We start from the raw sequence: 21,998 nt of genomic DNA on the forward strand, positions 1-21,998 counted from the left end.
TCTAAAGAAGAAACTGAGACACATAAAGTAAATAGAATAATGAAGAGAAGTAATAGGGGGAAAAAAGGAAATAGTAGAAAGAGAGAAGGGGGGCTAGGAGGGGTGGAGAGGAAGGAGGAGGAGAGGGGAGCTAGTCTGCCCACTCAAGAGTTCCCAACAATCTCTCGGAATTCTGGGGATTCCAAGAACATGATCCATGAACCCCTAACCCTGATACATTTTTCAGTGGACCCATTGAACTCTGCCGTTAGATCCCCCATTCTCTTAAGACCAGCCATCTCCCCCAGCCAATCCGCCAGAGTGAGGTATCTAGTCTGCTTCCAATATCTGGGGATGACCTTACGAGCTGCCGTAAGGCAGAAACACAGCAGATCTCCCTTCTGTGATTTAATCGACCCTTGGAGCATATAGAGGAGGCCCACCTGAGGGGATTTCTTCACACTGTTCCCACTCACTTTTTGGTAAACAGAAAATACTTCCCTTTTTTGGAGTCCCAAAATGGTTGCAATTTAGCACAACTCCACCAGACATGTGACATCGATCCTTTTTCTGTACCAAATCCCCAACAACAGTCAGACTCCAAGGGGAAAATGGCATGAAGTCATTTTAGAAATGTTCCAAAAAGTAATTAAATAAAAAAATAAATGCAAATTAGCATAAAAATAGCCTAAAAATATAAAAAAAACCCTCTTCTATAGACCTGCTGACATCAATCCTCTCTAAAAAGATTGATTTATGCAAAGAATTTTAGAAACTATTTGTAATATTTAGTAGGGATGAGTGAATCCGAACTGTAAAGTGCAGGGTTCATACCAAACACCGGGTACCCGGATCTCAGACTTAAACACAGACTTTTAAAAAAGTGTCCGAGTTCAAGTACTGTTTGTATGCTAACGACTCAATTGAGCATTGGGGTGCTTGGATACGCTCGGTGCTCGGTCAAGTAAGAGCCATTTGCAGTCTCTCAATGCCTCTCACTGAGAGTAAAAACAATGTTTTCGGATGCGCTGTCTAAAAGAACAAAAATCCCTCTCTCCCTCTCCCTAGAAATGCTTTGTATATGGCTGGCTATATGTTGGTGGAGAGACAAACTGCATAATCATTTACTTCCATTATACTTATTATTCGAGTCGAGCCCATTAGTTCTTAACTTATATATGTGGTTTGGGCTCCTGCATGAAGTTCAGGTCCTGAACTGAACTTTTAACTAAAGTCTGGCTGAACCTGGCGAAGCCGAACTTCCACAGGTCTGCTCATCTCTAATGTTTAAAGGGGTTATCCGGCTTATTTTGCTTTTTTTTTTTTTACTTCACTATAGTGCTACATAAGGGCAGGTAAGTAGATGGCAACTACTTACCCACACTGCTGTCAGCCCCTCTCCCACGGCTCAGTGATTATGTGACCGCTCCTGCTGGGATTTTGCTGCTTCCTGTGATGTCACGATGACAGGGGCAGGACCTTGTTGACGGGCATCACAGCCGACATCATGTTACCGCCCAGGTACAGTGCGACGCAGCCCTCACCCCCTCTCATCCTCCCCCTGCCCCATATCCGTACTCTCCTCTACCCCCTGTGGGTTGCTATCTGTGCCCTATATGTGCCAGGCCATGGACAAACAGGGGGGGTCCACTCGCTGTTAGGATCGTACTATGTGCCCGACAGTGTCCTCAGCTCTTTATGATGTATGAGGCCCGGGTAACTCTCTCCCCTCTCCCCCATGCGCTATCTCTGCACTTTGTGATAAACACAGCGTCAGGCGCGCCTGGTGTTTGAATACTGCCGGGAGCAGAGCCCAGTGACGTCACCTGACACAGCGGTCAGCAGCACTTCGCATTGCTCAGTTGTAAGGACAGCACGGGGTGAGAGACAGCACGCGGGGGGTCAGAAAGACAGCGCAAGCAGAGAAAAGACAGTGTACGGGTGAGAGACAGAGCAGGGGGTCTATGTGTGAGTGTATATGTGTATATACAGTATATATATATACATATAGATAATGTATATATGTATACCATATACACATGGTGTATATATCTATTATAGACTCCCATTAGGTGCTATACATAATGAGTGTACAGAGGGTGGGCAGAAGGCAGGGCTGGATACTGAGGCTGGGCGGTGCCAGCTGTGACTGTGAAGTTCGGCAGTCAAACATGTTTGGTTGAGCTGCAGGTAAATAAAGTGGCTGCAGAGAATAAAGCGAAATTTCAAGAGGAACAAAAGTTAAAAACAAAAAAAACAATGTAGGGTTGCTTTAAATGACAATACAGCACAGATTAGCTTAAAAAATATTATATATTGTGGCCGGACAACTTCTTTAATTATTTGATAAAACTCTGCTAACATTAAATAAAATCCATATTCTCCATGGATCTCCTTCTCAACAGATAGGCTGTCATAAATATTACATGCTATGTATATTTAGGACCCGACCAATAATGAAATATAAGCTTTCTGATAACCATGCACATGACTCTGGATATCACTCCATTACAAACTTTGGGAGTGAAAGCATTTTTGATATTCGTTAATTCCATGGTGAGGTAATATTGATCCCAGACACCATGACCCCATGCCATTTGATTTTCAAACCATAAAATAATTTTATAAGATATCAAACCCATGAAATTGATTGCAAGTATAAACTCTAGGATGTCCATTATGCATAGTACTGTATGTAGCAGAATAGAAAAATTCTCATTGGAAATCTGTCTAGATGTTAGTCTTTTACAGAGATTTTGCTGTACTGAGTTATATCATTAAACGTATTTTAGTCCAGAGCTGAATTCACAATTCTGCTGACTTTTAACCTGGAATCCGCCAGCATTACACGTTGGCTCAATGTCTGTATTGACTTTGCTCTTTTGACTTGCATTCTTAGAAGCGATTTAAGATGAAACACCGTACATTCATCTGATGTTCAAAAAATTACTGCTGTCCCATTGTGATAATTAGGATCAGCAGAATTGTGCCTGCTGCTCTGGATATAATTATGCTAAAATAAAAAGAGAAAAAAAAGAAAACATTGGAATAACAACATAATATGGTTACTGGGTTTTTATAAATTGCTTCACAGATAAATTTAACAGAGTAACAATAAATAGCTTACGGATAATAAAACTACCCAATGAAGTCCTGTTCTTATATAGTACAGTATATGCTCTGATTTGGCTCCTTTCAGAGAGAGGAGTGTGGTATTTATCTATGAGAACACTTAACCGTGGGCAGATTGCTTTGAAATGCCAACTCAGAATGCTAAAGAGCCATAGCGATAAAACAAACAAATTACAAACTAATGTAGCAAAATTAAACGGAGGAGCATGAATTAAACATCAGTTAAACTTGATCTTCTGCCAAACACGGTGAAGGTGCAGGTTTCTTGTAAAAGCTTAAATAGCCTAAAATTTCAATCTATGCTGACATCAAAAATACCTAAGACATGCATAAATCTTAAAAATTCAGGACTATTATTTTGCCTAATAGTTATTATGGTTTCAAAAATAGCACATGATATATAGTACATGGAGGTTCTTATAAACCTATACAATACATTGTATCTGGTAGAATAAGGTGTATAATCACTTAAACTATCTTACCCATATAATTCTTTAATATACCTGTCTATTCGTGCTGGGCAGACTTGCAGATATCCGGGATTGGCGGGTCTAACCAAATTTTTTTAAAAAAACTGCTCCGGCCTGGAATTGATCCTGAATATCTGGCCAGATGCTGGTCCCCATATAAGTCTATGGGGACCAAAATCCGGTGCTTAAAAATGTTGGTATAAGGCTATGTGTCCACGAGAGAATGTTGCTGCGGATTTTTCTGCCTCAAAATCTGCAGCTTTCCCCCAGAATCCGCACCTTAGCATAGCTGCGGATTTGACGCGGATTTGACGCGGATTTCGTTGCGGATTTTGTCCATTGTACTCTAATGTGTTTCTGAATAAAGCTTTGACTGTTTTGAAGGCAAAAAAAGTCTCTTTATGTCATTTCCTGTCCCAACCCTCCTTTATCCATTTTGTTAGCAGTCTCACAGTGTGCTTATACAGAAAAGCTGCGGCCAACACCACTGGGCTCTGCCAACACCACTGGGCTCTGCCAACACCACTGGGCTCTTACATTCTAACAGGCTGTATATAATAACCCAGTGGTGGTGGCCGCAGCTTATAGCCAAAAAATGTGGTCCCATGTTCCCTTTCACTGTTATTTAAAAAAAAAAAAAAAAAATGTGCTCCGCTGTATTTTCACTGTCCAGCCCGATGCAAGCAAGCAACTGGGGGCTGTGCTTCTCAGCGGGATAAGGCTGAAGCATTCTCTGCCCCTCCCGCTGAGAAAAACAGTCCTCAGCTGCCCCTGAAAATGGCGGCTCCGTTGTGAAGCGCCATTCTCAGGTGCTGTACCGAGGCTCATCCAGCTGCCCTGATGCATTGGCTGGCTGGGTAATACGGGGTTAATGCCAGTTTTCTGCAAACTGGCACTAAGCCCGAGGTTCATAATGTCATGCCTGTGTAGACACGGCCATTATGAACCTCCATTTGGGAAAAAAGAAAACACAACACCTTTATTAAAAATTTTAATTGAAAGAAAAACACACACACATCCCTGATTGCCATCTTTATTACTCCCAAGCCTCAGAGGTTAATCCAGGACAATATCACAGGAAAGCTCTCTGCTGGCTGCTGGGAGCGGCAGAACTCACTGGCCGGGTCAGCTCAGTTCATAGCTGAGCTCGGGTCAGCTGACTTCACAGCATCAGCTGACCCGGGCACAGAAGTCAGCCGTTCCCAGCAGACGGAAGAGAGCTTTGCAGCATCTCGTACACTGACGGCTGCTGGGACCGGCTGACGTACGTGCCCGGGTCACATGACTGCACATCGTCAGCTGGTCGGTGTGCAGTCAGCTGACCTGCCTGCGCTCGCGAATTAAGTCAGCTGATCAGGGCTCTGATATCAGACGTTCCCAGCTGCCGGAAAAGAGCTGTGCAGCATTTAATAATACACTGACGGCTGCTGTCACCGGCTGACGTCAGTGCCCGGGTCAGCCGGGTGCACATCGGAGCTGTCATGGATTATCGTCGGGGATTCAGGGAGTAATAAAGATGGCAATCAGGGATGTGTGTGTGTTTTTCTTTCAAATAAAATTTTTAAAAAAAGTGTTTTCTTTTCTTTAGTACCAAACGGAGGTTCATAATGGCCGTGTCTACACAGGCATGACATGATGAACCTCGGGCTTAGTGCCAGTTTGCAGAAAACTGGCATTAACCCCGTATTACCCAGCCAGCCAAATGCATCAGGGCAGCTGGATGAGCCTCGATACAGCACCTGTGAATGGCGCTTCACAACGGAGCCGCCATTTTCAGGGGCAGCTGAGGACTGTATTTCTCAGCGGGAGGGGCAGAGAATGCTTCAGCCTTATCCCGATGAGAAGCACAGCCCTCAGTTGCTTGCTTGCATCAGGCTGGACAGTGAAAATACAGCGGAGCACATTTTTTTTTTTTTTTAAAAAGAATTGTGAAAAAAGACCTGGGATCCTGTTTTGCCAGCTAAAAGCAAGCAGCCTGTAACTAGCTGCTTTTAGCTGGCAATCCAGAGTCCGGACACAACACGACTACACTGCCACTACTCTACACTACAAAATGGTGAAACTTCCTCTTCCTGAACTATCCTACATCACTTCCTGCAGATTTGTTTGCGAAATGCGCACCAAATCCGCAGGAAAAAGAGCCTGTGGGAACAGACCTGCGGATTTCTTGCGGATTTTACACTTTGCATTGACTTGCATGGTAAAAATCCGCAATAAAATCCGCAACAATAATTGACATGCTGCAGATTTTTCCGGATCAAAATCCGCGGCAAATCCGCCGCGGAAAAATCCGCAGCATGGGCACAGCATTTCCAAAATGCCATTGAAATGGCTTGGAAGTGCCGCTGCTGCAGATTTTCGGCAAATCCGCGGTAAATCCGTGGCAAATCCGCGGCAAAATCCGCGGTAAATCCGCAGCGTGGGCACATAGCCTAAGGGATAACAAGCAAGCGCGTTATACTTACTAAGTCTCTAATGCGTCTGTAACTGCTTCCGCGACGCTCATTCTATTTCCAGGGCCGCTCATCATCGTAAATCCATATGCACTGGTTTGCCCGCCCACCGACAGTCCCCGCGTCTGTGATTGGTTGCAGTAGGATGCACCCCCAGCCTCTGTGACTGCGCGTCTCGCTGCTTGCGATCACAGACCCTGTTTGCGTCTAGATTGGTGTAAAACTAAATAAATAGATAAAAACAATTGGCATAGGGTCCCCCCGTATTATGATACCAAGCACAGATAAAGCAAACGGCTACAGGCTGCAGCCCACAGCCATGCGCTTATCTTTGCTGTGTATCAAAAAAAGAAGAACCAATGTGGCTTTTTGTTTTAAAATTCTTTAAATAAATAATTTTAAAAATGGCGTGCGGTCCCACCCAATTTTGACACTTAACCATGATAAAGCTGACAGCTCTAGGCTGATATTCTCAGGCTGGGGAGGCCAATAGCTATTGGGCCCCCCAGCCTAAAAATAGCAGCCTGCAGCAGCCCAGAATTGTCGCATCCATTAGATGCGACAGTCCTGGCACTTTACCCGGCTCTTCCAAATTGCTCTGGCGCGGTGACAATCGGGGTATTAAAGGATTAATGACAGCAAACAGCTGCCACTAAGCCCTAGATTAGTAATGAGAGATGTCTATAAGAATTTCCCCCCATTACTAGTCTGTCAGTGAAAAGAAATAAACAAAACAACCAAAAAGTCCTTTATTTGAAATAAAATACAAAAAACACACCCTCTTTCACAACTTTATTAACCCAAAAAATCCAGGTTCGAGTAATCCACATGAGTTGCCATGACGATTCCAGCACTACTACATCTGAAGTGACAGCGAGCGACTATAGAAAATCACTGCTTTCAGCTTCAGGCAGAGGCTGAGTGAGCACTGCGATGAGAAGTGACGTCACTCTGGATATTTGTGGTCACAGCTGGCAGTTCCCACGGTTCTCCAACTGTGATCGCAGGTAACCTGACTTCAGGTGAACTCAGTAAACTCAGTGACCTCACTTCAGGTGAGGTCACTGAGTTCACATATTTGTGTTTCCTGGCAGAAAACAGATTTTGTTTTGCCATGAGATGCAGATTTTGTGCTGTCATTTTTACACCATATTCCTGCACCCAAATTACACCTCTTGGCAAAAAAAAATAAAAAATTGCATCACTCCCGCATGTGGTATGATGCGGTAATGATGCATTTTTTTGCCAGGAGGTGTAGATTGGGTGCAGGAATATGATGTAGAAATTTCAGCACCAAATCTGCATCTCTTGGCAAGCAAAAATGTGGTTTTCAACCAGAAGATGCAGACTTGTGAACTCAGTGACCTCATCTGAGGTGAGGTTACTGAGTTTACTGAGATTACCTGAGGTCGTTATCTGCAATCACGGGTGGAGGACCATGGGAACCTCCAGCTGTGACCACAAATAGATTGATTGATGTTACAGCTCATAGCGTGGCTGTCTCTGACTGGAGCCCACAGTGGGTGGTTATGTTTTAGGGCATGGGTCCCCAATACCAGTTCTCAAGGGCCACCCACAGTGCATGTTTTCAGAATTTCCTTAGTATTGCACATGTGATAATTTAATCACCTGCACAGTTGATGATTCCAACACCCATGCAATGCTAAGGAAATCCTGAAAACATGCACTGTTGGTGGCCCTCGAGGACTGGAGTTGGGGAACTCTGTTCTAGGGTAACATGCTGTGCCTTCAGTATGTAGCAGAGATGGAATAGTCATGGGACCTCATGTAGAGTACGTCAGACCTGGGTGTTTTGGGAGTTCATAAAGGGGTGAAAGAGGGTGTTTTTTCTATTTTATTTGAAATAAAAAAAACACAAAAAATTATTTATTTCTTTTCAATAACAGATTAGTAATAGAGTAGTCTCATAGACACCTGCCATTACTAATCTAAAGCTTAGGGGCAGCTGTGAGCTGTCATTAACCACTTATTACCTCGATTGACACTGCACCAGGGCAATCAGCATGAGTTGGATAAAGTTTTGAGATTGTCACATCTAATAGATGTGACAATTCTGGGCAGCTGAAAGTTGCTATTTTTAGGCTGAGGGGCCCAATAACCATGGCACTTCCCACTCTGAGAATGCCAGCCCCCGTCTGTCGAGCTTTATCATGGCTGAGTATCAAAATTAAGGGGAGACCACATGCCGTTTTTTTTTAAATATTTATTTAAATATTAAATAAAAAAAAAGCTGCATGCAGTTTCTCTTATTTTGTCACACAGGGTGGGGGCACTGTCTGACTGCAACTAATCACAGATGCAGGAATTGCCAGTAGGTGGGGAAAACAGAGCATATGGATGAGCAATAATAAGCAGCCCCAGAAGTAATTACAGCTGTGCAGGAGACTTGGTAAGTATAACGAGCTTGCTTTATTCCTATTTTCTTTATTTTTCATTTATTTATTTTTTATTTCCCGAGTTGCTGGACCCAGATCTATTACCAGAGTTCCCTAAGAACCCCATGTCCGTCACTCTGTTACTTCTGAAATCGCACAAATCTGGACTTTTACAGTCTGTGTCCACCTATCACTACTGTTTACTATCTATTAGAAAGTAGAAGCAGCAATGTAGGAGTCAAAAAATGGATACAAATCCCAGATACTTTTCTAAAATCCTCTCAATAGTACGAATACACAAATTTGCTCTTCTGTATTATCATAATCAGCAAATTAGAGGCAAATTTGCTACTTATGTAATTACAGTGACTATAAAAAGTCTACACATCCCTGCTTAAATGCCAGGATTTCATTAAGTAAAAAAATCACACAAAGAAGAATCATGTCAGAACTTTTTCCACCTTTGAAGTCAGCTTTAAACAACACAGCAAAGGGATCTCTCTGTTAAAAATTATCAGTTAACAGTAGTGTGTTGACTTTTTATATCCACTGCATATTACTCCATTTACTTTAATGGAAGCATTACAAATATGTATGCCATTAGCTTCCCCTTGTGGTGGCTGCTGGGTATTAGAAATTTATAGTTTATTTATTTTTACTTTTTTTTTTGCTATATATTTTTTTTATTTATGCCTAATTTTCAAATTACAACTAATATAAAACTTCAAATATAAAAACCACATTTGGCCCTATATTCACCAACTTTTTAAATGGAATCTGTTGTTTTTTTTTTCTCTCACATCTGAGAGCACCATTATTTAGGAGCAAATTGCAGTGATATATCACTTTCTGGACTTCCTTCTGCAGTTTTCATAAAATTACTGTTTTTTTCTGCTGCAGATCCTATCAGTTCTCTAAATGATGAGCTCTGTATTATACTACTCACACCACTGACTGGCAGCATTCTGTGTACACTGTGCATAGGCAGAAAGCTGCCTAATCAGTGGTGGGGTAGGGGGTTATAAAGAGCTCATGAATATGAAGGACTACATGGCAGTAGGTTTACTAGTCCTCTAGTGATAACCCATTGCTGGATTCAGGGTCCTTGTCTGTACATCTGTCTGTACATTATGCTGCTCTTATATTAAATGGGAAAAAACTGGTGACAGATGGAAAAAAATGTTCGTAATTGGGCAGCTATACAAAGCCATTTCCCATGTTAACGACATGTAACTTATTGCATCCCTATAGCTTTATTTCTGAGTTCTGCTAGAGCCAATCCCTTGGAGAATAGTCCACACCAGATCCTCAAGTGACTAGAGAAGAAACACTTTTTTTTATAATATAAGTAGACAATTTAGGAATAAATTGAGGTTTAATGTAATCCCGTTTTACTATGAATGTATAATTCAGAATAGGCTGCTATTATTATAAAGCTGTCACTCTGGACAATCAGTATTACATGCTTACAGCTAATTTTCCGCATTAGCATTCTACAATTAGAATTCAGTCTTCATTCTGTTTATGCAACCAACAAGGAAAATCAACAATAGGCGAAATCCTTGTATGCATATTTTATAGTGAATACTGTAGAGCGTGAAATAGATGATATTAGACTATAATGTGCTTTCAGACTCTTTCCTATTTTACACCTTGCAGTTATATTGTGTTTGCTGATAGCTGCCTGTCACAACATTGATATTCAATACTGATGGCCGCGTGCAGCTGAGCACAAACTGTGCAAGACTAACGGCGCTGTCAGAAGGCGTAGCACAATCCTCCCGTGTGCACATGCAACATCTATAACTCATCATTAACATAAAAGTAAGATTTATGCAATATCAATAAATAATGGTCTAGCAACTAATGAGTACAGTAGAACAGTTTCCATGTTATGGTATATTATATGATTATACTTGGCTCCCGTACCGACACTGTTCCAGCAGTGCCATGGATCACGGTGGCGGGGCTCACATAGGGTTGTGACGTCACATGAGCCCCACGTCCAATCAGCGCCGGCATTCTTCTCCCCACCTTCGGACCAATCAACAGGAAGTGAGTACAACCGCTGCTGAGCTCACTTCCTGTTGCTTAACTTGTTTGGTCCGAAAGCGGTGAGAAGGAAACCGGTGGTGATTTGATGCAGGGCTCACGTGACGTCACAACCCCATATGAGCCCCGGCACTGTGAGCCACGGGCACCACAACATCCCGGTATGGGAGGTGAGTACAATCTTTTTAATTTTACTTGGAGGAAACATGTGGAATTAAAAGAGATTGTCCTAGCAGTGGACAACCCCTTCAATCACTATTTAGGTTTAATTAATTATTTTAGAGATTCCCCATTTACAATACCTCCCCTGGCTGACAGTGACTAGGAACATTTTGGATGACATCCAGAATTAAAAATCTGTCCTGATCATGTGCTACATACATTGATTAACTACACTCGTTTATAATGTGTCAGATATCTTTTTTTATAGGGGTTGTCCAGGATACATTTTTAGCTCTTCAAATGCTTTGAGCCATAAAAATTAACAGAGCTGTTACTCACCCTCCCCATCTCCAGCAATGCCTCTCTATTGCCGATACAATCTTTGTTGTCAGGATGCAGAGGTGACATGTTACTGCTGCAGTCATTCACTACGCTATTTGCTGCAGCAGTCACGTGCACTGTAGTGTGATGTCATGGTGGCAGCACCGAAGAGGCATTGCTGGACCTGGTGAGTGTGAGTTTATTATATAATACAGTGCTGGCCAAAAGTATTGGCAGCCCTGCAATTCTGTCAGTTAATACTCAGTTTCTTCTTGAAAATTATTGCAATCACAAATTCTTTGGTATTATTATCTTCATTTATTTTGCTTGCAATGAAAAAACACAAAAGAGAATGAAACAAAAATCAAATCATTGATCATTTCACACAAATATCCAAAAATGGGCCAGACAAAAGTATTGGCACCCTTAGCCTAATACTTGGTTGCACAACCTTTGCAAAAATAACTGCGAACAACCGCTTCCGGTAACCAATGAGTTTCTTACAATGCTCTCCTGGAATTTTAGACCATTCTTCTTTGGCAAACTGCTCCAGGTCCCTAAGATTTGAAGGGTGCCTTCTCCAAACTGCCATTTTGAGATTTCGCCACAGGTGTTCTATGGGATTCAGGTCTGGACTCATTGCTGGCCACTTAAGTAGTCTCCAGTGCTTTCTCTCAAACCATTTTCTAGTGCTTTTTGAAGTGTGTTTTGGGTCATTGTCCTGCTGGAAGACCCATGACCTCTGAGGAAGACCCAGCTTTCTCACACTGGGCCCTACATTATGCTGCAAAATTTGTTGGTAGTCTTCAGACTTCATAATGCCATGCACACGGTCAAGCAGTCCAGTACCAGAGGCAGCAAAGCAACCCCAAACCATCAGGGAACCTCCGCCATGTTTGACTGTAGGGACCGTGTTCTTTTCTTTGAATGCCTCTTTTTTTCCCCTATAAACTGTATGTTGATAGCTTTTCCCAAAAAGCTCTACTTTTGTCTCATCTGACCAGAGAACATTCTTCCAAAACGTTTTAGGCTTTCTCAGGTAAGTTTTGGCAAACTCCAGCCTGGCTTTTTTATGTCTCGGGATAAGATTCTACCATCCTACCATACAGTCCCTTTTCATTCAGACGCCAACGGATAGTACGGGTTGACACTGTTGTACCCTTGGACTGCAGGGCAGCTTGAACTTGTTTGGATGTTAGTCGAGGTTCTTTATCCACCATCCGCACAATCTTGCGTTGAAATCTCTCGTCAATTTTTCTTTTCCTTCCACATCTAGGGAGGTTATCCACAGTGCCATGGGCTTTAAACGTCTTGATGACACTGCGTACTGTAGACACAGGAACTTTCAGGTCTTTAGAGATGGACTTGTAGCCTTGAGATTGCTCATGCTTCCTCACAATTTGGATTCTCAAGTCCTCAGACAGTTCTTTGGTCGTCTTTCTTTTCTCCATGCTCAATGTGGTACACACAAGGACACAGGTCAGAGGTTGAGTCAACTTTATCCATGTCAACTGGCTGCAAGTGTGGCAGTTGACATGGATTTGGCTTTATGACAATTTTTTTTATTTTTTTTCATTGAAGACAAATTAAATGAAGATTATAATACCAAAGAATTTGTGATTGCAATCATTTTCAAGAATAAACTGAGTATTATCTGACAGAATTGCAGGGGTGCCAATACTTTTGGCCAGCACTGTACATCTGCTAGCCCTTGGTGAACTAAAAATTGATCTTGTATAAGAAATATATTGGAAGCAATAGCTAACAGCTTCTAAATGCAAACAAGAACAGCCATATTCACTGATAGTCAGAAGAGATCTTGGTAAGGATTTTATAATAAAATATACTAAAAAATTAGCATAAATGTTCATTAAGCACTGATTAAAGGGGTTGTCAAGGACATAGAAATAGAGGCTGAAATGCCTCAGATATTGAAAAAACACACAAAAAAAGGACCCTCAATGCAGGTTACAAATTGTGGCTGACCCAGTCCCTATTTGTCTGTGCTTCCTGGTATTATCCTCAACACTTCAAAAATGTCTGTAGATTCCCCACTCGGTCAGTTACTTGCTGAGACAGCTGTGGATGGTGAGGCATCTCTGGCCACTTACAGTGTGTTGAGGACACAACCCAATAGCACAGATCAGCTGGACCTGGATGAGCACTAAAACAAGACCTGCGGGTTAAAGGAATTCTGAAATATTACAGACATTTATTATTTTTTCCAAAACAACACCTTTATATTTGAAGGATTTGAGCTACTGTCAAAGGGAATCTATCAGCAGGTTTTTACTACCTCACCTGAGAGCAAAATAATGTAGGCAAAGAGATCCTGACCCCAACGATGTATCACTTAGATTACTGAGGGCAGCCATTCAGACAATCAGAATTTTTTAGATTTAGCCATATAGCAGAGCTTAGAGAGCTGTACCTTGCCCACACCAGGCTCTCAATAAATATTGTACATTGACAATGAGATGTCAATGTGAGGAATAGGTATGCTGGACTGGTGTTCCCGTAACAATGTAGTGCAGTAGTGGGAAGTCCTGTTGCTTAATCTAACATAGGAAATAAACAACAAACAACAGAGCGGACCTTTTCAAGACAGGCATTTCCAATTTCTATATTTTAACCTCTGCAGGATGATTTCTTCACCTTACATAGCAAAAACCTGCTGACAGATTTAGTTGAGGTAAAGAAAGGAGACGACTTCAGAGCAGAAACCATCCGAAGAAAGAGTATCACTTTTAACCGCTTCAAGGTTTTTGAACCATGAAGGAGTTAAAAGCAGTGACATAAGAAGGAACCTAAACTTAGCAATGTCATTTTGACATTGCTGTGTACTATGTTCACTTTTGCAGTAGCTTTTCATGCAGGATCCACTGAAAAACACGTTGTGTGAATATACCGTAAAACTGGAATCCCCCTTATATATAATACATGCCTGAAAGCGCTGCACACATCATTAACAAGGATCACAGCATGACACATTTATGCGTATAACTCATTCTTCCTAATTACTACATAAACTTTTACTGCGCATTCTTTATGACAGTCAATTAAAGCATATTTTCCTAAAAGTTAATTTCCATAGTTATTATTGCTTAAATTAAAAATGGAGGATACTTGCTAAGCAAAATATGTCAGAATATTATAGATTATTGCATCTTCACCAATTTTTGCTTTGATATTTTGGGGTTTTGCGCCATCATTATGTTCAAACTTACATGCTGAAAGCAACTGCGGACACTTGGCTCAATGTTACTTCCACCAAAAGCAGCCACTTCCCCGAGCTGGCGAGGGATCTGGATAGCATCATGAAGCAATAACCCCAGTTGCTTTTGGTCACAGGTGTCGGCGGCTCCAGAAACTTCCTTGAAAAGATCTATGCAACAAAAGTTAACAAAAATGTGTTCAATTTAATTCCATTAACAACAATATTAAAACAAATCAAAAGAGTAATAAAAGACAAAATATAGTAATATTGAAAATAAAATCTAAGCAAAGATGTTTTTGGGGGATCGAATGTGTAGAATCTCAAATCTTGAGTAGATAGGTGTGCTTGTTTTGGTATATCTTACATAGCACTAATTCGGCTTTGTGCACACAGAGGTTGAGGAGTATTTTTAACTGGGTCAGACTCTAAAAAGTCTGAAAAATTGCTTATAAAACTCTTCTTGTTCACTTCTATTGTAATAGCACTTTGCTATTCATATATTCCGAGTATTGAATACGCCAGGTTGGAAAAAAGAAAGGTTTATGTCAAGTCTTTGAAGCGATTGCTGATGTAATCTGCTTAAAACTAGGCACTATTCACTGACGAGGCTGCAAAAACGCTGCCTCCTTCACATGTCAGTGATTCTGGTGCGTATGTTGCAGTTTTTATATGAACCAGAATCACGGACATATGCAGACCCATTAAAATCAATGGGTCTGCGCACACATCAGTGATTTTTCACTGACTGTGTCCATGATTTCTGCACAGAGATGAGTCCATTTTTTTCTGGCATCACTGATGTCCCACGGACTACACTATGGTGTGGTCCAGGAAGCACGTATCAGAAAAATCACATACATTTAAAACAAAAAGCTTTTTAATCTCACCCGTTTCTATCAGGGCTGTGGAGTCGGTAAACCAAACCTTCGACTCCGACTCCTCAATTTCTCTTGCACCGACTCCGACATATATTGCTTATAGTTAGGTGAAAAATTTATTGTAATACATGAACATGTGTATGTGAACATCAGACATTTAATAATTTTTATGATACAATAATCAAGATATTTGGATAGAACATAAAATATATTTATTGGAATACAACTTTAGAACACAAACTGTAATAAATTGTAAATATGTAATACACTATGTAATATACAGTAGATACATATACACAGGTACATATATATCTTGTGTGTGTATGTATATATATATATATATATATTGTGAGAAGGTGACCGGGGTTATCTATGACGGCCGGTATGTCTCACCCCGGTTGTGCTCACTTCATGATAGAAAGCAACTCCACCCCAGGGTTCATGCTGTTTCCCGGCAGGCTGAACGAAGGGTTAATGCTGTTTCCCTACAGACTGAACGAAGGGTTAAAAGGAAACAGGACCAAGGGCGGGGTGTGCCTGGTGGGAGGGAGTGAATACAACTTCCTGAGTTTCTGCCGGAGAGGCACATATGTATTGTAATGGACTCTTGTGACTATTAAACCGGCTGTTATGAACCTTGATGCCTGGATCCCGTGTCTTCTGCTGCGCAGCCGACCACGCTACCTCACATATGGTGGAGAATCGGCGGGCATGCCAGCCCGGTGAGGTGTAGCTTCCATTGCTGGTTACCCGGTGGCACATGTCCTGGATTCAAGCAGCTATATTACAGCCCCAAACCCGGCGACGCCATGGAGGAGATACTGAAGCAGCAGCAACAGATCAATGCACACCTGCTCCAGTCCTTGAAAGCGCAGGACCAAAGGCACCAGGAACAGATGGTTCTCCTGGCCAAGGCGATCCGTGCTGGACCGGCAGCAACAAACCCGGGATTCGGTGATGACAGCAGCGTCCGGAAAGCGGTGAGACAAGCGTTGCAAAAGATGACCCCGGGGGATGATGTGGAAGCGTTCCTGGCGGTGTTTGAGCGGGTGGCTGAGCGGGAAAAGCTGCCGACCCCCCAGTGGGCTGAGGTATTGTCGCCCTATCTGACGGGGGAGCCCCAGAAGGCGTACCTGGACCTCTGTACCGAGGACGCCATTGACTATGTGACCCTGAAAGCCGAAATACTGGCTCGGTTGGGGGTGAATACCTATGTCCGGGCGCAGCGGGTAAATCAGTGGTTCTATGAGGAAGCTAAACCCGTACGCTCCCAGGCCTATGATTTATTGCATCTCGTAAAAAAGTGGTTGCAGCCTGACACTCTGAGCCCGGTGCAAATGGTGGAAAGGGTAGTGGTGGATCGCTTTGTGCGCACTTTACCCGTCACCATTCAACGGTGGGTAGGACAGGGCGACCCGAGTACCCTGGACCAATTAGTGTCCCTGGTAGAGCGGCATGTGGCTACGCAGGACTTGATACGGGACACTGAGACTTTGCGTACCGCCCGTCGGTCCGGCCCCTCCAAGCCTAGGGCCAAGGACCCACCGCCGACACCGGTGCAGGAGTCCGCTACTGTCCCATCGGAAGCCGCGGCCGCCGTCCCTGAGGTCCGGAGGATCCAGTACCCTAAACGACAATTCGTCAAGGGAGTGTCCTTCCCTATTAGATGTTGGCGGTGCCAGCGGGTGGGACATATGGAAGCCCAGTGTCCACTTACCACGGAGCCCATGGACTGTGGTGTCACCCGGCGGGGTTCAATGTATGCCCAGGTGGTGTGTACCGCTGACCTGGGCTCCCCAGAGACTGAGCCCCACTTGTGCCAAATACAGGTGAATGGGTGTCCGGTTACAGGCTTGTTGGATTCCGGGAGCTTAGTGACACTTGTGCGATCAACCCTAAGGGCTAAAGTAAAGGCCACAGGACGTACCGTGGGGGTGGTGTGCATACATGGGGACCGCCGAGACTATCCCACAGGGACTGTCACCCTCACAGCACCTTGCGGTCAGGTGCAACATGAGGTGGGACTTATTGACACTCTTCCCTATGACGTGATCCTAGGAAGGGATCTGCCGTATTTTTGGTCATTATGGAAGGGACCTCCTAAGTCCCCTCAGAGATTGGTCAGTCCGGGACCTGAGCCCTACAATCCTGAATCCGGGACGCCTGCCGTAGGGGTTCCCATGATAGGGTCAGAACGGGAACCCGATAGGTCGCCCCTAGAGGTATTGGCAGGAGAGGCTGAGACGGTCGAACCCATCCCGGACTTGGAGGCATCCCCGGATACGTTTGGGACAGCCCAACTCCAGGATCCTACATTAATACATGCCCGGAGTCGGGTGACAGTAGTTGATGGGGTGGCACAGCTACCCGGTGCCCAGGTAAGGTACCCCCATTTCGCTCTTAAACAGGATTTACTCTACCGGGTAGATGAAATACGGGGCGTGGGGGTAGAGCAGTTGGTGGTGCCCCAGCCGTATCGACGGCGGGTCCTCGACTTAGCTCACAAACACCTGATGAGTGGCCACCTAGGGGTCAAGAAAACGCAGGAGCGAATATTGCAAAGGTTCTATTGGCCCGGGGTCTTTGGGGAGGTAAAACGGTTCTGTGAAACCTGCCCGGAGTGTCAGCTTACCGCACCCCTGGCCCACTTTCGCAGTCCGTTGGTACCGTTACCCATTATAGAAGTCCCGTTTGAACGGCTAGGGATGGATTTGGTGGGACCCCTCGTAAAGTCCGCTCGAGGGCACCAACACATCCTAGTGATCGTTGACTATGCCACCCGGTATCCAGAGGCGATACCTCTCAGACATACTGCAGCAAAGCTGATAGCTCGGGAGTTGTTTGCTGTGTTCTGCCGGGTGGGGTTGCCCAAGGAGATCCTTACGGATCAGGGAACCCCATTCATGTCTAAAGTGACCAAAGAGCTATGCCGGCTACTCCAGATCAAGCAGTTGCGTACGTCGGTGTATCATCCTCAGACGGACGGTTTAGTGGAACGATTCAACAAAACCCTGAAAACCATGCTCAAAAGGGTGATTTCCAGAGACGGGAAAGACTGGGATATGATGCTTCCCTATTTGATGTTTGCCATACGAGAGGTGCCACAGGCATCCACGGGGTTTTCGCCCTTTGAGTTGTTATACGGGCGACATCCCCGGGGATTGTTGGACCTGGCAAAGGAAACATGGGAGCAAGAGCCCACCCCCCATAAAAGTGTGATTGAACACATTTTAGGACTGCAGAACCGCATAAGCGCGGTCATGCCCATTGTGAAGGAGCATTTACAGGAGGCTCAGGCCGCGCAAAGCGGTCGCTACAATAGACAAGCCACCATGCGGACCTTTAAACCCGGGGATCGGGTGTTGGTATTGATCCCCACGGCGGAGAGTAAATTCCTGGCTCAGTGGCAAGGCCCCTACGAGATAAAGGAAAGAGTCGGGGTGGTCAACTATAAAGTATTGCAGCCCGGTAGGCGGAAACCTGAACAAATATACCATGTCAACCTGTTAAAACCGTGGCAGGAACGGGAAAGCCTGATGGTTGATTTTTCCCCCTCTCCCTCCTCTTCGGGTCGTTCACATCCGGCTTCAGCGACCTCCGGAGAGGACGAACCGGAAGTAAGGATCGGAGAAGCCCTCACCAAGCAACAGAGGCGAGAGGCCAGACGGCTGGTTCAGCAGAACCCCGATGTCTTCTCCGAGCTGCCCGGTAGGACCAGTCTGATACGACATGACATTGTCACCGAGCCTCACCAGAAGGTACGCCTGAAGTCATACCGGGTACCGGAGGCTCGAAGACAAGCCATATCGGAGGAAGTGAAGACAATGCTACGCCTGGGGGTCATCGAAAAATCCCGGAGTGAATGGGCTAGTCCCATTGTCCTAATACCAAAACCTGATGGCTCCTTAAGGTTCTGCAATGACTTTAGGAGATTGAACGAAATATCCAAGTTCGATCTCTACCCCATGCCCCGGGTGGATGAGCTGATTGATAGGCTGGGACAGGCGCGATATTTTACCACGCTCGACCTGACCAAGGGGTACTGGCAGGTGCCACTGACTGAGTCCGCCAAGGAGAAAACCGCTTTTGTTACGCCGGAGGGTCTCTTCCACTATGTTGTCTTGCCTTTTGGGTTACACGGCGCTCCAGCCACGTTCCAGAGGTTGATGGACTTGGTGCTGGAACCCCACCAGGCGTATGCATCAGCGTACCTTGACGACATCATTATTTACAGCTCCGAGTGGCAGACCCACTTGGAACAGGTACAAGCGGTGGTGGACGCGCTTCGAACAGCCGGATTGACAGCCAATCCCAAGAAATGTGCGTTGGGACTCACGGAAGCCCGCTACTTGGGCTACGTGATAGGCCAAGGAGTGATTAAGCCCCAAATTAACAAAGTGGAGGCGATCCAGAAGTGGCCTAGACCCCTGACCACGAAGCAGGTTAGGGCCTTCCTGGGTATCGTGGGGTACTACAGGAGGTTTGTCAAAGATTTTGCGGGACTATCAGCCCCCTTGACGGACCTTCTCAAAGGCAAGAAGTCCGTCATGGTGCGCTGGACTCCGCAGGCCGAGGACTCCTTCCGGGCCTTGAAGGGGGTCCTGTGCGGACAGCCCGTTCTTGTCAACCCTGATTTCCGGAAGGAGTTTATTGTACAGACTGACGCCTCTGAGGTCGGCCTGGGGGCAGTGCTGTCTCAGGTGGTTCAGGGGGAGGAACACCCCGTCACCTTCTTGAGTAGGAAGCTCACCCCTCCCGAGCGGAATTATAGCGTAGTGGAGAAGGAGTGCCTGGCGATTAAGTGGGCCTTGGAGTCCCTACGCTATTACCTGCTGGGACGGCAGTTTCGCTTGGTGACGGATCACTCTCCACTGGTCTGGATGAGGTCCGCCAAGGAACGGAATGCCCGGGTTACCCGGTGGTTCCTTTCTCTGCAGAACTTCCGGTTTACGGTTGAACACCGGGCCGGTAGGTTGCTGGGCAATGCCGATGCCTTGTCCCGCGGCCCGTGTTTGATGGCGGGAGTTCAACCCCGCACGCTTGAACTGAGGGGGGGGGTATGTGAGAAGGTGACCGGGGTTATCTATGACGGCCGGTATGTCTCACCCCGGTTGTGCTCACTTCATGATAGAAAGCAACTCCACCCCAGGGTTCATGCTGTTTCCCGGCAGGCTGAACGAAGGGTTAATGCTGTTTCCCTACAGACTGAACGAAGGGTTAAAAGGAAACAGGACCAAGGGCGGGGTGTGCCTGGTGGGAGGGAGTGAATACAACTTCCTGAGTTTCTGCCGGAGAGGCACATATGTATTGTAATGGACTCTTGTGACTATTAAACCGGCTGTTATGAACCTTGATGCCTGGATCCCGTGTCTTCTGCTGCGCAGCCGACCACGCTACCTCACAATATATATATATATATATATATATATTACATATTGTATTACATATTTACAATTTATTAGTTTTTTGTGTTCTAAAGTTGTATTCCAATAAATATATTTTATGTTCTATCTAAATATCTTGATTATTGTATCATAAAAATAATTAAATTTCTAATGTTCACATTGTACTACAACACATTTTTTCACTTAAATATAAGCATTATACTAAATTTTATTATTTAGTAAAATATTCAGCACATTCTGCATTGCACTACTGTCCCCAATTTATTATATATTTTAGGAGTCGGAGTCGGTGCATTTTATACCGACTCCGACTCCACCAAAATGAGCTCCGACTCCACAGCCCTGGTTTCTAGCAATGCTGTCTTCAGCCTCTGCTGTCGCCTGCTTCCAGGCTGGCTAATTATGCTCATACATATGCACTACACAGTGACTCGGAAGTAGCTGCAGAAGGGAGACAGTGGCGGCCGGAGACAGCTTCGCAGGCGACTTCAGCATCACGGAGAGCAGCATCATGGACAGGTGAGTAGGTAGGTAAGTGCCTGATCTCCGTATATTATCATGGATAGCACATGGAGATCACACATGTTCCAAAATTATGGCACACGGAGGGACATATGCACCTTTATCACGTCAGTGAAAAACGTGGGCGTTCTTCACTGATGTGTGAAGGGGGCCTAAGAAACAAAATAATCCTACAAAACGCTTAAAAAAACACATCAGGAAATGCTTATAAAAGAAAAACCTCTTCATAAAATTTCCAAAAGGTATGTACACATGGTGGACTGAAAAAGTACTGAGAAACTGCTGCAAAAAATGAGTAATGCATGGCAGTGTAAAAACGACATTGCTGTGCATATGTTCACTCTTTTGTTACCTCTTTTAACTGATTGATGGTGAAAAAAGTGAAGCAGTACAAAGCAGTATCAAATTAATTCTATGGATGGCTTAAATTGAAAGCCACTCGCCTACTATAACTTAAGATACAGTAAAAAAGATGCGTTGGTAGAGCGACTGCAAAACTGACAGCAACATGGCCGCCGAAGCCACTTCAGCTAAAAAGACGGCTTTTTACTGGAGTGGCTTTGTGGAAGAAAACTATGGCAGCCCATGTGTCAGATTAAAGACACCATGTTAACATACCGCAAAAAAGATTTATTTGCTGACTCAATTTATACTTAAAAAACGTGTAGTATTTTAATTTGTGAATGCCTCAAAAACTCCATCTGCACGTAAGTGAAGAATAAACAAAATGTTCTTCAATTAGAGAAGGGTCAGCAACAATTTTATTTTTGTTCACCCTTCCATAATTGGAGGAAAGTGCATATATAAATTACGCAACTTAATACAAGTCTGTTGTATTATGTATTCTTTAGATATACAATCTAGGATTTCCTTTAGCTGTTGCCTGACGTCTGCCCTATAGCTGAAAGCTGAATTGAAGACTGCACATCTGACCTACTATTTTCATGTAGAAAGCGAAGGGTGAAAGCACAAAAAATAGAAACACAAAGAAATCATGCTCGTGTAGCTGCT

The 21,998-nt window shown here is 44.3% G+C and overlaps 1 protein-coding gene across 8 annotated transcripts in view; it reads right to left on the reverse strand.

Annotated features, from left to right (window-relative positions):
* UTRN (utrophin) overlaps positions 1-21,998 on the reverse strand; it is a 1,025,654-nt gene that overhangs the window by 89,295 nt on the left and 914,361 nt on the right. For all 8 annotated transcript variants that reach the window (XM_075339520.1, XM_075339517.1, XM_075339516.1 and 5 more), the window contains one exon: positions 14,193-14,350. In XM_075339520.1, coding sequence (XP_075195635.1) covers positions 14,193-14,350 — 158 coding nt within the window. The remainder of the gene's footprint in view (positions 1-14,192; positions 14,351-21,998) is intronic.

This window comes from Anomaloglossus baeobatrachus, chromosome 3 (assembly GCF_048569485.1).
Source record: "Anomaloglossus baeobatrachus isolate aAnoBae1 chromosome 3, aAnoBae1.hap1, whole genome shotgun sequence".
NCBI classification, from domain to species: domain Eukaryota; kingdom Metazoa; phylum Chordata; class Amphibia; order Anura; family Aromobatidae; genus Anomaloglossus; species Anomaloglossus baeobatrachus.